General features: G+C 48.6%; 2 protein-coding genes across 2 annotated transcripts in view; one reads left to right on the top strand and one right to left on the bottom strand.

Annotated features, from left to right (window-relative positions):
* Positions 1-1,736: 1,736 nt before the first annotated feature.
* Avpi1 (arginine vasopressin induced 1) lies at positions 1,737-7,778 on the top strand. Its single transcript, XM_032891989.1, has 3 exons — positions 1,737-1,953; positions 6,021-6,305; positions 7,206-7,778. Exons 1-3 carry the CDS (start codon positions 1,829-1,831, stop codon positions 7,363-7,365), a joined length of 570 nt encoding a protein of 189 aa, XP_032747880.1. The 5' UTR covers positions 1,737-1,828; the 3' UTR covers positions 7,366-7,778.
* Positions 7,779-8,821: 1,043 nt separating this feature from the next.
* The window catches only part of Pi4k2a (phosphatidylinositol 4-kinase type 2 alpha), a 28,046-nt gene continuing 19,419 nt past the window's right edge, over positions 8,822-17,448 (bottom strand). The window contains exons 5-9 of the mRNA XM_032891988.1: positions 17,069-17,130; positions 15,332-15,431; positions 14,473-14,606; positions 14,030-14,089; positions 8,822-11,061 (exon numbers count right to left, since the gene is read on the bottom strand). Of these exons, the coding sequence (XP_032747879.1) occupies positions 10,900-11,061; positions 14,030-14,089; positions 14,473-14,606; positions 15,332-15,431; positions 17,069-17,130 (518 nt within the window). The 3' untranslated portion in view covers positions 8,822-10,899. The remainder of the gene's footprint in view (positions 11,062-14,029; positions 14,090-14,472; positions 14,607-15,331; positions 15,432-17,068; positions 17,131-17,448) is intronic.

The following is a 17,448-nucleotide window of genomic DNA, read 5'->3' as shown; positions in this document are numbered from 1 at the left end:
GCCTTGTGCTTGCTAGGCAAGCGCTCTACCACTAAGCTAAATCCCCAACCCCAGTTAGTAGACATTTTGAAGTTACTTTTTACCTGTGTGATTTGCTTGAGTGCATAAGCACCAGGTGCGTGCTTGGTGCCCTCAGAGACAGAGAGGGGCATCGGATCCTCTGAAACTGGAGTTACAGATATTTGTGAGCTGCCATGTGGGTGCTGGTTAAGTGCTCTTAACCACTGGGCCATCTCTCCAGCCCTCTTCTTCTCTTCCCTACCTGGAACGTTTACAGAAGAGAAACTAAACTTAAAACGTCAGCTCAGCTTTGACGTGAGAAAAGTCAGGGAAACTTGCTGCCTACACCTGCAGCACAGACAGGCGCCTGTCCTGACATTTCTGGACAAGAGCAGGAGCCCTCAGTGAGGGAGACCAGCATCTCTCCGGGCCTAACTGCTGGGCCTGGCAATACATGCACCATCTATCAACCCAGCACTCAAAAGGCTGAGTCAGGAGCATGGATGTTCCAGGCCAGACTGAACAACAAAGTAAAACTTATCTCAATCTCAATGAAATAGAAGACAGCCGGGTAGACAGACAGACAAGAACTGACACATAGTAGCTCGGTGGCAGAGCATTTTCTCAGAATGTCCACAGATCAGATGTCCAGCGGTGAAGAAGAAGAAGAAAAGAGCCGCATGGAGCCCCTGCAATCGTTTGTCCTCTCCAACCCAACTTCTGAAAACGCAAATTTAACACCACGGGGGAAATGAGTTTACACATGTAAAGTGCTGACTGCATTACTGCCACTCCGTAAAGGCCCCAGAATGCCTTTTCCTAAGTCAAATCACTCAGTTTCCTTGCTTACAGACCCTCAGAGCGGCAAATGCAAGCAGGCTTCACTGCCTGCCCCACGCCTTCCCATCATGGCTACCTTGCTATTTAGAGCTTTACTCCATCTCTCTGGAGAAAAGGTTTGGACTGGCTCCAGCGTGCTTTCTTCGCTCTTTTCCTTATTCTACCCAGGTCTATTCTTCCTCGTTCTAAAAACTTTAGCTCCTTCCTTTCACTGGTTATGTTCCTGCTCATGGCTTCCAGGGCCTCTCAAAGATAGGCCTCCTCTTTACCTTCTTCCAGCTTCATGTGACAACGATTGTAGCCACATACCAAGTGGTGGTTCAGTGTTAGCATCTGTTGATAGGTTAACTACCTCAAGGCAAGGGTTGCAGTTCTCTTACTGCCCATCAAGGAAACTGAACTAGAAAGGGTCGCAGTGAAAGATGTCCAAAGAACTGTTAAGTACTTCCTCCTTTAGGTAACAACTGGCCCAAACTCTCACCGTTGCTACAGGATTTGAAAATCATTCTGAATGCAGGCCCAGGTGGCCCGGGAGGTGAAGTGAGTTTTAGGAACTGTAGGTTACAAGGATCTTAACAGCGGAACTCGACGCCACGCGCGCTGGACTCGGCCCAGAGAAAAGGGGCATTTGTCACGTGTACCCTGCAAGACCCGCCGTCTCCGGCCGCACCCGGTGTCAGGAATGCGACCCCACCCCGCCTGCGTGCAGGCCAAGCAGAGCCCGCCCCGGGTCTGACGTCAATCAAGGGGGCTCCTCCGGGCGTGGGGAGGGAGGGTGGGCAGGGTAGGTGGGGAGGATCCGGAGGACACGCCCCTCGCCGATAATCCGCGGATGATTGGACTCAAGGAATCTCCGCACTTGATTTGGAGGCGGTCACGGGAAGAGGGAGGGATAAGGCCGGTCCCTCCCCCTCTGCAGCAGCTGATTGGCTCGCGGAGTCTCCGTGTTCGATTTGGCGAAGTTGGCTCGGCTGCTCGCTGGAAGGCTATGACGGAGGATTGGCTGTGGAAGGGGCTCGGAGCGCTTTCTCTTAGGAACTGTGGCTGTGATCCAGGTGGCCCGGCCAGGCTCCCCGCTGCGTTCCGCCCGCCTCGGGCAGCCAAGACAACCAGGTAGGTAGGCCACGGTCCGGCTCAGCTCTGCGTGGGAGCGCGCGGGCCGACGGTCACAGCCAGGAATCCACTGGGTCTCACACCCTAGATCCACTTGGGGCTTCTCTCTGTCAGCCGCCACCTCTGAGCCCTGGGGCCCACTGTGTGGGGGATGTCGCCCTATAACTTCGGCCAAGATACCCTCTCCCAAGCTTTTAGCCAGCCAGTCACCTCTGCTTGGCCCTTGTGATCACCTTCAGGGCAGAAAGCCCAGAGCTGCGCTCGCCCTTTCCCTAAAGCCCGAGAGGTGTTACAGTAGGTGTCTTAGCTGCCGGATCCCGATTTGGGGGTCCGCTGGAACTGGCTGTAGGTTGACAGAACACTAACCTAACTTCCCATGGAGCTCTGGTCTAGCTCTGCTTGCTCTGACTCCCAAGCGAAGAGGCTGGTGTGGGAATCCTGCCTGTGAATCAGTGGCGACCTCCAAAACCCCCAGATGAAGATGGCAGAGTCTTAGAGATTTCAGAACCTTCTGCCCCCTTGTTTATTTGGAACACCCCAGCCACCTGGCAAGAATGAAAACACTGGTAGGCGCCCAGGTCAAACCACCTGGTTAATAGCCTGAGATCACCTACCAGCCTTGTGGAATTGAGCAAGTTACCACTTCAAGAGCTCAGCTTTTTCATCTGGAAAGTGACTTTAATAATAGTGCCGGCTATCAGAGGGGATTAGGTGCCACCTCACATGAGGAACAAAAGGCCCTCAAAAGTGCTGTTCTTGCTTGACACAGCACACTTCCTTCTATGAAGTTCGTCGTAAAACCGTGGCTTTAAAAGTGCACAGATGAGCCTGTCTCTCTGAAGCCCACTGAGTTTATCTGTCAGTGTTAACCATGACCATGGTTCTATATAGCCCTGTTAAATAGCCTTCCCTTGGCGTCGTTTTTCATTTAAGCAATGTGCAATGTTGAGTATCCACGGTATGCCAGGTACTAGGATGGACACTCATTTCCTCTCTGTACCCAGTCAGGATTTTTCCCCCCTCACTGTTTTGATGAACAAATGAAGCCAAGGAAAAGTGACTTGTCCAAGGTCACTCAGTGGTCAGCGTCACGGCCACCATAGGGGTTTTCGAATTCTTTCAGAAGGAGCTATTCCTTGCTCTACTAGTTCAGTTTTTCAGGCCATGCCTGTAAATGGGTCTGGAATAAGGGCCTAGTTTCTTCACTTCTGAGGCAGAGAAGCCCCGTGTTGAGCTCTATAGTTAGGGTTTTTTTTTTCTTTTTTTTTTTTTTTTTTTTTTTTTTTTCGAGCTGGGGACCCCTAACCCAGGGCCTTTGCGCTTCCTAGGCAAGCGCTCTACCACTGAGCTAAATCCCCAACCCCTTTTTAATTCTTTTTATTAATTCGTATTTATATGAGTACACTATAGCTGTCTTCAGACACACCAGAAGAGGGCGTCAGATCCATTACAGATGGTTGTGAGCCACCATGTGGTTGCTGGGAATTGAACTCAGGCCCTCTGGAAGAGCAGCCAGTGCTCTTAACCACTGAGCCATCTCTCCAGCCCATTTGTTCTTACTTTAAAGACCAACTCAAAAATAAGTTGAACTTCGTCATCCTCATCACTCAGTATTTACTCAGGGGGTTCATTCCTAAGCTCTCGTGTCCATTTGTAGCTTTGCGATGAGTCCTTACTCATCTGTGCACAGAGCCGAGCTTATCTTGTCAGCTCTGGAATGAAAGTTCCATCTGTAATCTTAATGGCCCAGTGCTTTCACTTCCCAGTTTAAAATGTACCATTGTTCAAGTATGCACTGAGCTTCTTGGCGTAAGGTCTTGTCCAAGAAATTAGGAAGCGATTAATGATTGAACCTACTGAATGAGGCAGGAAGTGTCTCCTACCAAGTGTTCTGACCCTCACTTTATCAGTGTTCCTAATGTTTACCATCTGGCCCTACCTAGAATCCTTGCTTCACTCTGTTGTCTGACTCCCAGGGTAAGGCTTCCCACCAGGGAGGGGCCTCCATATCTAGAGGGGTCAAGGTTTCCCAGAGTTCATAGAGCACCGGGGTTGTTAAGTGCTGGACACTAGACTACCTGGTGGTTTCTTGTTTGGGTGTACTCAGCTCACTGGGACCTGGCCATTAGAAAGCCCTGTAGCCCTGTAGCTGGAATAAAGTGGGCAGCCTATTCTTCCTGCCAAAAGGCTGCTAGTCGATCCTTGGTCTGTCAGCTAGCTCTACAGAGAACACGAGATTGGTGATTCTGAAAAAGGGACATCACCCTTTCTTCTACCACCCCAGACCAGCCTAAGAGGCTACCTAGGGCTTGACCGCTTAGCAGTGTTCTGTTCCTGCCAGATTCTGACCCTTCCACTGACTGTAGCCAAACAGTATCTGGTCTTCAGGGAGGCTAGGGGTGGGGAGGAGAAGGCTAACTACTAGTTGAGGCATTTTCTGGAAGCTAGTTAGACCTGTCCACACATGCAGCTCCCAGCCCACAAGGGGCAGGCAAGCAGTGCTATCCTTCAATATAGGCCTGTCCCTGTCATGCATTGATGACACCAGTGCCAGCGCTGAGACGGTCAGCGTCAACCTGCTCTAGAACAGCAGACGGAATCAGCCCAGAGGTGACGGGCATTCCTGAGGCCTATCAACTACTGAGTGGCAGAACCAGGGCTAGAAGCTGAGTCTGAGTCACATGCCAGCACCCTGTGTGCCGGGCTCCACTGCAGTCCTAGAATTCTTAGTTGAAGCTGGAGATCTTCTGAAAAGGGCCTGCGGTTCAAAGCTGAGGATGATGTCATCTAGTCAGCACACAGCCTTGACACTGGTGACTGAACTAACCATTGCACAGACTTAACCCTGTGGGATAACTGATGCCCTTCACTCCTCATGGAAACGAAAGGAAGTGGGAAAACACCAGGCCCAGTGGTTTAAACTGGAAACCACAGTCAAAAGACAAGAAGGTCCAGCTTGGCCCCCCCCCCGCCTCTGCTGCTTTTGCAGTATTATCTTCTGGGGTTATTTTGAGCATTAGTGATGTCGTGCCCATCAGCCAGTGCACAGCGAACACCCACGCTTGCCTTTTCTTTCTCAGCCTCAAAGCGTGCCTTGGTCACTTATCTTTTCTTATAGAACACATATAGAGCTACACGTTCCTGGGGGCTAATTACCACATGGGCTCTAAGTGGGCTCTGTAATAGTGCCTGAGAGACAGGTTTTACTCCGGTTTTCCAGGTACAGATACAAGTTTTATGATTTTACCTGGATGCCTTCTGTGGGTTTATCTTAGGTAGTAGGTCTTGAAAAGAGTGAGGTTCTTAGGATAGAAACTAGGACAGTGTGAGCATGGCAACTACTGGAATAATGTGTCTGAATAATGAGGTGGACAGAAGGCCAGACAAGGGAGGGGGTAATAGTTCTGAAGGGGGTGATGACTCAGACTCTTCCAGAGAACAAAAGACCAGCAGGTGAGGGTGAGGGAGGGCTACTGCTGTGAGCAGGTTGAGGACCAACTGGAAATGCTTGTATTTGTGTCACTTTTTCTGTAAACGTGGCATCATGTAGTCCCGGCTGGCCCCAGACTAAGGATGGTTTTCTAGCTTTTTAAGGTTTTTTTTTCATGTGGTGTTTGAGTCACTGCATGTATGTGTACATGCCTGGGGCCTGCAGAAGCCAGAGGACATCAGGTTCCCTGGAATTGGAATTACAGATGGTTGTGAGCAGACCTGTGGACGCCAGGAACTGAGCTCCAGCCTCTGCAAGAGCTGCCAGTGCTCTTAACTTCTCCCATCCTGACTTTGTATTTTAATCCTCCTGTCTCCACCTCCCAAATTAGACCTCTACCACCATACTTAGTTGATGTGGTACTGGGGAGTGCTTCATGCATGCTATGCAAACACTCTGAAATAAATGAGCTATATTCTCAGCCCCCATTCCACACTCTGCCAATTTTTAGTAAATATGTACGTGTTTTTCTGTGAATGTATTTTAACTCGCTCTTGTCCAATACATGGCCAGCTTCTGGTTGACAGTGCCTCTGAAGGACGGCTGTGGGAGTGCTCATGTCTGCCTTTCATTGCAGAGCACCTGTGATGGGAACTCCAGCCTCTGTGGTGAGCGAGCCACCCCTGTGGCAGGTTTCAACAGCTCAGCCCCGGGGCCGGGGCCGCAAGCAGGCCTCTGCCAACATCTTCCAGGATGCTGAGCTGGTGCAGATCCAGGGCCTGTTCCAGCGCAGCGGGGACCAGCTGGCTGAGGAGCGGGCCCAGATCATCTGGGAATGTGCAGGGGACCACAGAGTAGCTGAGGCGCTGAGGAGGCTGCGCAGGAAACGGCCGCCCAGACAGAACCATTGCAGCCGACTCAGGTACAGTGCCTGGGACTGGAGGGCTGCCTGAGGGTGGAGGTACAAGGGCTGCCTGTTCCACTGCTCTGGCTGTGTGGCCTGGAGCCAGTGACTTGGCCTCACTGTTCCTGTTTCTAGTGCTGTGGTGCTGGTGCTCTTGTGAGAGTCACATGACCCTGTAATCTCCCTAAGGAGGAAAGCCCAGTCGAAGCAGCACTACCTTATTTCCGTGACTCTCGGCCAGGTAGAAAGGAGTCCTGTTTGAAAGAAAAATAAAATGACCAGTAGAAGAATTCAAAGCAATCCTGGTTAAAACCTTAGGGGGAACTAAATAAAGAAGTATGGTCTAAGATTACGTGGAGATCCTACGGTGACAAAGCAGTAGAGATTTTCTGACCATCTACCTCTGCCCGTGTCACTGCCAGCCTAGGAATAGTGAGCCTCGGGGGTAGACTACCCGGCCTTGAAGCCATCGCTACATGTCTTCCCCTAGGATCTTTCCCTCATAGTCTGAACAGCAGAGACTGAACAGATCATCCGGTCTGACAGGGCAAGTGAGTCTTCACTGTTTGCACCAACTGATGTCATTTATACCTGACTTATGGTGCCATGAATGCAAGGCAGAAAAAGCAGGTGGGAGCCGGGCGGTGGTGGCTATGCGAGTCTGAGGCAGGTGCGCCTGCGAGTTCGAGGTAGACCTGGTCCACAGAGTGAGTTCCAGACAGCCAGGGCTGTAAGAAGAAACCCTGTCCTGAGGAGAACAAAAAGATGGGAGAGACTCGAGTGTCTCACCCGTCCAGCCCCACCCTGTTTTGGAAAGGTGTCATACAGTTCTTGGGGCAGTCAGTCTCATTTTATAGTGACAAAACTCCGTCCTGCTCTCCGTGCTGACGCTGGCTTATCACACACTTGTTTCCACAGAGTGCCAGAGCCCGGTTCTACAGCGGCCGACCCACAGGCCAGCACCACTGACACGGCTTCCAGTGAGCAGTTTGGGAACTCCCGGAGGACAAGTGCTAGAGTCCACCGAAACTGGAATAAGCCAGGCCCCACTGGTTACCTCCACCAGATCAGACACTGACCTGTGAAGGGTGAGGAGGTCCTCCCCAAATACTGCAGGGACTTTCGCCAAAGGGCTCATGGAGTTGTAAGAAGGACATCTGAGCAGGCCCCTGTCTAGGTGAAGAAAGTAGTAATAAGAATGCCCTCAGTTCAGCTCAGAACCAGCATGTGCTGGACTGCACTTGTGGGACCTGTTCTTACCAAGTGATGCAATACCAAGGTTGCCCACGCATCAGCCTTTCCGATCTAACAGTGTAACTGGGCAGCATGGCATTCCCCTGGAATAAAAGTAATATGTACTCAAATGCAGCATCTCGCCGTTTCTGCCACTGACAATTACTGTCACCACCCAGCAGTCTCTCAGTCTTGTGCCACAGGCCAGTGCAGAGGGGAAACTTGTTTAAGTGGAAAATAAAAACATTTGCATCAAGATTTGTCTGAATCTGTTATAGAAGAGGGGAATCTCAAAACAGACGTAGCCAGATAGGGAAGGACAGGGTTATTCTCCAGGAGATAAATCTGGGCTGGATGTTTGTGCTTCTAAACTACAAGCCCTGGAGATCCTGGTCTTACAGCTTTCTCTTCCAGAGGTGGGTAGGTTGCAAGAAAAAAATGAGGTCTCTGCAGACAGGCCTGCTCCAAAGGAGCAGATTGGGGGGGGGGGGGCAGGTCAGCCCATGTCAGCTCCACACTGCGGGCACGGAGGCACTGGGTCCTAGGTAGTGCGAGTAGTTGTCGGGAGCACCATCTCTCAGACAGTACCTTCAAGGGTGGGATGGCACAGGACTAATCAATCTCTCTTACCCACTGCAGCACAATGGCCTGGTAGCCTAGGAGTCAAGAGCTCTGCCCATTATCCCAAACCATGTATGTGTTCGTTAGTGTTCACGTCTCTCTCCTTGCCAGTCCCCACCCCCAGGGACAGTGATGTGCCTATATGGCAGGACTGACCTCTGAGGGCCAAGGATAAAAGCCAACCTCTCCTAAATTTGCATCTAAACCAGTGGTACTCAAATGCTGCAATCCTTTAATACAGTTCTCCTCATGTGGTAATCCCCAACCAAATTACTTTGTTCATGACTTTATGACTTAAGTTTGCTACTGTTACAAATCATAATGTAAATATCTGTTTATCGATGGTTTTAGGAGACCCCTGTGAAACAGTCATTCAACACCCTGCAAAAGGGTTGCAACTCAGACTGAGAACCACTGCTCTATACCTAATCCCGAATTCTGACTTTAAGGAAGTAGCCAGGACAAATACTATAGAGTCCCAATCAGAGAAAAATCTGAAGTAAGTATTCATACCAAAAGAAGTGTGTGTTCTATCAATGCAGACTCAGGCCAGCTTTTGCAATGTTTTATGAAAACACTTAGTTTTCAAGAGCCAAGTCTCTGTAACTCCATGGATGTCTGTCTTTGTCCTTAAAACTGCATTTACCTTGTCTTCCCACAAAGAAAACTGGACAAAGAGGTCAGAACTGAATTTGTTATTCATACATTTGCAATGATTTAAATACAATACATACAATTTCTACAGTGCATTAGAAGAATAGGGCAGCAGCGCTCACCAACCAGCTTCTGTTCCTAGACATAGGGGACAGGCCTTAGGCTGGCAGAGGGACGGCTGTTCTGAAGTACCTGGCACTCTGGGCTCCTGGCACTCCCAAGTCCACATTCAAGGCAACTTGAGTACAGGCTTCAAGGGAGGGAAGCAGAGAAGGCTGCCTGTACCCTTGCCCACCAGGCCTGGCACTGGCTCCCTCTTCCATTGGACCCAATTTCCTCCTGATGGCAGACCTGATCTGGAGCAGGACAGGACACAAGAGTCTCGTGCAGCACTAAGTTCTCTCCAGCACTCCAGTGGGGAGTCTCGCCAACAGGCTGGTGTGAAGATAACTGTGAGGAACCCTGGACCCCTGCTGGCTCCTGTGAGGAGGAGGCAGGGATTCTCTCAGACGTGGTTCTGAGGCCAGAGTCCACATGGGCTGGATGGGATTGTCAAATCGGGCAAACAACAGTGACTTTGTCCACAGGGCATGCATAGCCAGTGCTCAGAGATTCATGGTGCTGAGTGGAAGCCCAGAGCAGGCTGGCTCCTGGGTTGGAATGGACAGGGAGCAGTCTGCTCCACCTGATGGAGGGCTGTGTCTTCTGCCCCGCCTCTGGGCGATGGGAGCCAGGCACGCAGTTGAGGCAGGCACAGCTGTGCTCCTCACTCCTGTTCTTTGGTTTTTTCAGGCCTTCAGGATGTTTCTTTCCAAGGCTGACTGACCAATTGCAGTGTGTGAGAATGCTCAAGGGTCCCCAGCATAGGGTGTGAACACTTCTGCTGCCTCTCAGCCACACGCGGCCCCCTTTCTCTCCCTCCTGACGCCAATTCTTTGCTTTGGTGTAGAAAGCGTTCAAACACCTGGCAAGGGAGGAGACATGGAAGCAGGAAGATGCACGTTGAGCTGGGCAGGCACTGGGGGACTGTTTGAAGGCCTCTCTTCAAGAAGCTGAGCAGAAACCAGCCCAGGACAAGAAGGCAGGGAGCCAAGGGGCACGGCAGTTAGGAGGCAGAACACAGGTCTGTTTTTCCAGGCAGCAGTGACACAGGAAGAACAGAGATGCTGTCCTGGCTGCTCATGAACCTACTGACCCACACCCCTGCTGAGAGCCACTCCAGAATTCAAACTGAACTCCTCACTTAAGAATGGGGAAAATAGGGTAACAGAAACGTAGGATAGGATGGGACTAAGGACCAGGAGTGAGGCTGTGCCAGGCTCCCCATAGAACCCTCCTAGCACCCAGCATGCAAGTAGGCTATGTCAGTTATCTCCGTGTTACACAACCACTCCCAGCAGAACACAACTGCCAAGGCTAGCCTTGCCCACTTCAGCTCAGTACCAGGCAAGTTACAGCAGGGCAGAGAAAAAGGCTGTGTGCAGAGCCTCTTAGAGATGCAGAACACAACCTGCTCATTGCCACAAGAAGTCAGTACCAGCGTGGCAAGAGGAGGGTCAATTTGGCAAAACCAGAAAGGAATGGCTTCTGTCTCTGGGCCAGCGATGGGCTTCTGACAGCTCAGTTCATGGAGTAACAACTGCTAGGTATCAGGGCGCCTGTGTCTGAGCGAATTTAGGTTCTAGGTTAAGGGCTTCTGATGTCAGAGGATTAATATGGGTTTTCCTATAAGCATTTAAATCTGTTTGTTTTTGTTTTGTTTCTGATGCAGAATATATTAGGGAACCTGGGTGGAGAGATGTCAGGGAGAGATGGGACTTTCCCAACCAGCCACCAGAAGCTAGGAGGGAGCTGATCCTCTCAGCCACCTGGGCTCCTTGCCTGGACATCAGCCTCCCCAACACTCTAAAGGTCCAGGAGCACTCTGTCCCTGATTGTGCTTCTCCCTGTGGGTAGGAAAGCCCTGAGGGAGGTGGCAAGCAAAGAGGAAGGGCTCTGAAAGGCTCTGCTGTGCACCAGCTTCTCTGGCTTCCTGGAACCTGGGTCTCCAGGCTTTCTCCCAGCCTGTCACCTGCAGGATTTCTTCTGCCTGCCTGCCTCTGGGCTACCACCATGAAAAGAAGGGCTTCCGGCTCTGGAAGCTCTGTGTGTAGGATTCACTTGAAGACCGCTGATGAGAACGGGCCGTCTCAACAATCACGGGTGGCATCTGGACGAGGTGCAGGGGACTCTTATTGTCTTTTAGGGCCTGGGTCAAATTTAGGATCTGCATTGAAAAAAAAAAAAAAAGGTGAAAGGCCTAGTATTCTCTGCCTGCCTCTGCAGACAGTACCATCCTTCATGTCAAACAAAGCCGGTGGAAATACCATGGAAGTAGCCATTTACAAAATAGGAATGGAAGGATGGAGAGGGCACCACACTCGAATGCACAAATATACACAGATATAAACACAGAATTTTAAATGAAAATTTGAAAATGTGGGGGCTAGAGAGATGGCTCATACTTAAAACGCACTGGCCGCTCTTCCACAGCATCTGGGCTCAACTCTCAGTGCTTAGAACCATCTGTTTTTCTAGTTCCAGCGGGTCTGGCCCTTGTTCCTGGCCTTTATGTGCACCATTCATACAAGTGGGGTGCAGATAAACACACAAGCAAAATACCCAGATAATAAATAAAAGTAACTGAATTTTTTAAAGAAGAAAGCAGGAATCTGAATGGGCTCTCCATGGCAGTGGGTACAACCTCATTAACACGTTTTAAAAACTGTGTTTGCCTGCGTAAGGCAGGAAGGTGGCTGGAAGGCCAGGAATCTGAGACCAACAATATGGTTGTATCCCTGCCTTAAAACAAGCAAGCAAAGAAGACATTATAACCCCAAGTGGAAACAAATACTTCTTTGCCCTTTAAGACAACAGAATTAGAAAATGGGACCTGAGAGATGGGGAGAGCTCCAAGTGACAGACTGCATGGCCGTGGGGCTGGAATGTGGAATCATCACATGGGAAAGCTGAAAAGAATCCCCTTTGCCCTTGTAATCCTCTCTCAAAATCTGTGGTGCTGGGTTACAACCCAAAAGCTTCATACACACCAGGCAGGCGCTCATCAGCTAAGCCCTTCCCACCTGAGCCTCCCAAAGGTTCAGAGTATCCCACATGCCTGGTCCTGTCATTTTGAAGGGTAGGTAAATTGGCTGTGTGTGACTAAGCAAACTATGACTATCTGAGTCAGTCCTACCCTATGATTATTTACCCACAGGTCTATCAACTGATCCAAAAAGTTTCAAAACAAGTGACACAAAGTCAGACTACTCTGCTGGGTTCCTTGCAAGTTTCCCCTCCATTGTCCTTTGCCAGAACACACCGTAGATCTGCCCGAGTGTGCAATCAGATTTCAATTTCTATGCTCAAACCAATGCTTCCTCTGCTTACAATAACACTCCTGCTGCAGAAACTGTTCTAAAGACATTACGAACACAGGTAGAGAGAAGGTAAAATTTCACCTGCCATTCTCTCCAGCTTTACCCCTATTAGACAGATGGTAACCCTAATTGGGTAAAATGGGAAGGCTACTACGATGTTGTCAAGAGACTGAGATGCGAAATGACTGGAGAAGGTATGATATGGACAGAAGAGGTACTACCAAGATTCTCTTAGGAAGCAAGCCAGTTCTTTATGCTGAGGCCTGTGATACAATGTAGCTTTCTAAGTTGTGCCAGCCTCACTGGCCCATGATTTACTTGGAAAGGCAGAATATTGGTATTTAGACAGGTTAATAAATGACAGCTCTTAAAATGTCTTGACTGTCCCATTTCCAAAGAAAATGAGGGGCTGGGGATTTAGCTCAGTGGTAGAGCGCTTGCTTAGCAACCGCAAGGCCCTGGATTCGGTCCCCAGCTCCGAAAAAAAAAAAAAAAAAAAAAAAAAAATGAGATCAGGAAGCCCAAAGACTCTCTTTGGGAGCCTTTAGCTAAATGGCAGGAAAGTTAAATAAATACTGTGGTGAAAAGACTAAAACATTCTTTGAAGATTCAAGTTAGTAAGATCATTATAGTCTCACACCCGTCATCTCTTAGTACTTGGGAAATGGAGCCAGGATGTCAAAAGTTTTGGAATGCACAGTAACTTTAGGTCCAGCATGGCCTATACAACAACCTGCCACAAAGAAAGAGATCCAAGAATCGGGGCATGTTAGCCCATACCTTTAGTCCCAACACTCAGGAGGCAGAGGCAGGTGGATCTGTGTGATCCAACCTGGTCTACAAATTGAGTTCCAAGAAAGCCAGGGAAGTTACACAAAGAAACCCAGGCAAATAAAAAAAAAAAAAAAAAAAAAAAAAAAAAGGATTCAAGAAATTAACCTTTCTATTTACAACCATTTCCAAAACTCTATCTAATTAGGGCAGGCAATGGAGCACCAGGCTCCAGAGCCAGGCACTCTGATCAGTTTGTATCCTTCAGTGCTGAGCTCTCCTTAAGTGATACTTATGACACCAATACCCTACAATTTTGCTTAGTCTTTAAGATAGGGTCTAACTACATACATAGCTCTGGCTACCCTGGAGCTCACTATGTAGACCAGGCTGGCCTCAAATTCACAGAGATCCAACTGCCTCCTGAGTGCTGTAATTACAGATGTGCACCACCATGCTTGGGTCTACACAGTTTTGACAATTCCAGGTTTCTATACTCCCTCTGAAGATGAAATAGAAAGGAAGAATACAACTTGTAACTCAAACACGAAACTCTAACTATGACGAGTGATTGCATGCTCACCATGTGCCCCGCAGTATTTTTACTTACCACGTACCATGAATTCTCTTATGCACTTGTCCCCACCAGAGCACAGCCCAGTCACTACCCTATTTTATAAGCAAGGAAGTGCAGAGCCTTGCCCAGCATCACAGAACCGGTAACTGATGTGACTGCCCTGATCACGGCATGCAGCCTTGAGCGATTCAAGGCCAGTGTGCTGGTTTATTTACTAATAATGCACACAGCAACTAGTACAGGGCTAAGCACTCAATGAGTACTTCAGCAAAGCCTGGTGTCAACATTAGGGAACAGGAAGGAAACTGCGGAAGGCTACCTTTCCTCTCCTGTACTTTAGGGCAGAGTCATAATTACATATGGCACACAGTGAACAGGGTGTCAAACACAATCCTGCTCCATCTGCTCTACATGAGCAGATATAACCCTTCCAGAGAGAAAGACAATGGAGGATGTCCCAGGCTTACCTGACCTCTCATGACAGCAATCTGCTTATGGAACTGGCCCCTGTCAAAACCAGGATCTTTCTACAAGAGAAGGGCAACAGGGAGATGATGGAACCGTGTGAAGGAATGCCCCTCAGGAACCCAGTTTTTTTCTCCCCAGTAAGTTTCTAGGAGTAGTTTACTCAGTACACAGAAAGGAAGCAGAAGGCTGGGAAGTAACTACACTCACTATTTCCTGTCCCACTTAGAATGCTGAATTTTTGATCCTCCTGCCTTCCCCCCACCCCTCGGATTGCCAGGGCTGACACTTCTTTCAATCCCTCCAAACCAGCTCCAGCTGGCATGTAGGAACCTTGCTCTTCTGGCTAACTCAAGTGAGAATGGTGTAAGACAATATCCTTCTTGGCTTGTGTCAGGTCTAAGAAGAAAAACCAGAAAGAACGGCCTTTTTCCAAAGGGCTGACCTTGAAGAGTTCATATAGGTCCTCCTCCAAGTCCTTGACGAAGTTAGGGTCTGAAATCTTTGGAAGAATCAAATCTTTGATCTCCTGAGAGAATGGGACTTTCGCCTGTGGCAACCAGGCCCAGTAAAAAGGATCTGAAAAGAGAAAAGGGGCACAGCAAAGCTGGTGCTGGAAAAGTCTCCCATCATCGGTCTTCTATCAGGGGTATTCCAAAAGCAAAACAACTCTCCCCGAAATACATCACCAACAAAATCCACATTCAAGAGTGGCTGACCCTAAGACTGCACAACTAGTAAACACAGGACTCAGACATCACACCCAGAGATGCCTAATTTCAGAGTTCTGTCAAGGGTGACAGAGGACCTTCCACAAACAGACCTATCCAGATGCAACTTCTTGCTAGACTTTCAGATGGCCCTGAAGATGAGGGCCTGCAGTACAAAGGACGCTAGTGACTACTCCTGTCCTCTCCAGAGTCTCAGTTACAATGTGGTACGGAGCACAACAAAGAAGACAGGGCACCAACAATTTATCTGCAGAGACCCAAATGAAATAAAATATGAAAAGATAAGAAAAAACATCTTTATACTGATTCATTTACTTTGCAAGAATTAGAAATGGAACCCAGGGGCCATACACATGCTCCACATCCAGCCCATATGCATCTAACTCTCTCATTACCTATATACTTCTAGTGGAAAAATAAAGGGTAAAAACTAACAGTTTATACTATGGGACAGTTGCTCTATGCTGCTGGCTATTGTGTAAAATGCCTGAAGCTAGCTACAGTGTTTCATCCATTCTTAGGCCGATCCTACTGCAGCCCAAAGAGAGCAGACCCCAGCACTGTTAAACTTACATGCCCTCCAGGAGTCAGGGTGCTTCAGTGGGAAAGCCAGTCCATTGTCTATGGCAGCCACCTTGATAACAGGCTCCCTCACCATCACCCAGTCTGTGTCCTGCAGAATAAAGAAAACACATGCTCAGGCCCTTTAAAATAGCAGCAAGAAGGGAGGATGGGGCTAATATATAACTCCAGGACTCTGGAGGCAGAGGCAGGAGGATTTCTGAGTTCAAGGTTAGCAAGACGACTCATCTCACCCCCCCACCCCCACCCCCACCCCATTAGCTTAGCACCTAGATCTAACCTCTACTGGTTTTCACACTGTTCTCTGGACCTGGTTTATTAGTGGCATCTGAGTCTGTTCAAGGTTCTCTGGAATTTCTCCCTCTTACCCTACCCCTTACTCCCACAGACAGGAGTCTTACTGTGTTGCTCAGGCTGCTCTCTACCCCCTGAATGCTAGTGTTACAAGTATGTACCATACACATGGCTAGAGGTCCTTGCTTATTCTGGAGCATGTGCATTTATTTACCTAGAACTTGCCTGAGTCCTTAGTAGGATAATGACAAAAACAAAAATAGTTGGAACATAGTCTAAGGTAAAACTTGAGAACAGAAGGAAAGAAAAGTTTGTGTCAGCGGGCCAAGGTCTTTTAGGGTGGCCCGTAGCTCAAACATGACTTCACTGATAATGGTAACAATGTCCCTGTTTTCCATTGAGAATCAAGGTGACAGGTGGCTGGTTTCTATACAAGGTAACCATCATGCCTCAGCCATACACAAAAGTGAAAAGGACAAGCCTGGCAGTGATGTGCACGCCTCACTCAGGAGGCTGAGGCAGGCGGATCTCTGAGTTCTAAACCAGCCTGATCTACAGAGCTAGTTCCAAGACAGCCAGGGCTACAAGGAAAACAAAACAAAACAAACAAAAAAAAGTAAAAGAAACGACAAAAGGAAAGGAAGGGAAGGGAAGGGAAGGGAAGGGAAGGGAAGGGAAGGGAAGGAAAGGACAGGACAGGACAGGACAGGACAGGATCAGAGAAGAGAGAGCCAACATTCCTAGCAGGCCACACGTGGAACACTGGGCCACTTATGTGGCTCCAAGGTTCCTTCAGGCTCAGTGGCCCCATCCCTGGGACAGGAACCGTGGCAAAGGTGGCCTGAGGGTCAAGAGTACTAGCTGCTCTTGCAGGGCACATAGGATTGATTTCCAACACCCACATGGTGGCTCAGAGCCGCAGATCAGATGCACTCTTCTGGTCTCTGCAGATACCAGGTACACATATGGTGCACAGACATCTGCATAGGCAAAAACTCCACATGAATTCAACCTTCAGAGAGAAAAGGCACTGAAACGTTTTCTAAACTTGTAGGCTCTGATTTATCTGTTAAAAAAAAAGAGTGCCCCATGGCTTACAAGGGTGGAAACCACTGGGATAAATCAGGCAGATCCGTTCACTGTTGTTACATTCCTCAAGATTTTTACTATGCTATGGAAGCATGAAGCTCAGAGGAAAGAACAGAAAGGATAGGTACTGTGCTCCAAACTTACTCCTTTCCTTGATGCTATCCCAATTAATACCATTCACAGTATGATGTTCCTCAAACACACAAAAAACTATACCAATTATTAACTTTAAATCCTTGTGTTTCTCTGACTCTTCTGAACTTCTGTGACCCAAATCTCTATTCTGTGTTTCCAAAGTTTAAGAGTTACTCCTCCCATCCTCTTTGATATTGAGCAACTTCTTACCCGACAGTTAGGATTATCCATCGGATAGTCATATTTGATCAACCAGTTGTCATTGCCTCGGTCTGCAAACAGAAACATAGTTAGCAGAAATAACTTGTCTGACTTTAGAAATGATGGATTAAACATTCGGGATGTGGACCACCCCTCCAAATGAGATCAACTATAAGGCAGGATAAATATTTTAAAGTCTCTGAAAGGCGTTGGTAATTTTAATACAATAATAAAAATTTGAGTCAAAAATCCCAGCACTTGGGATGGGGATTTAGCTCAGTGGTAGAGCGCTTGCCTAGCAAGTGCAAGGCCCTGGGTTCGGTCCCCAGCTCCGAAAAAAAGAAAAAGAAGAAAAAAAAAAAAATCCCAGCACTCAGGAGGCTGAGGCA

This window comes from Rattus rattus, chromosome 2, assembly GCF_011064425.1.
Source record: "Rattus rattus isolate New Zealand chromosome 2, Rrattus_CSIRO_v1, whole genome shotgun sequence".
In the NCBI taxonomy this organism is placed as follows: domain Eukaryota; kingdom Metazoa; phylum Chordata; class Mammalia; order Rodentia; family Muridae; genus Rattus; species Rattus rattus.
This window is presented reverse-complemented; position numbering and strand designations above follow the sequence as displayed.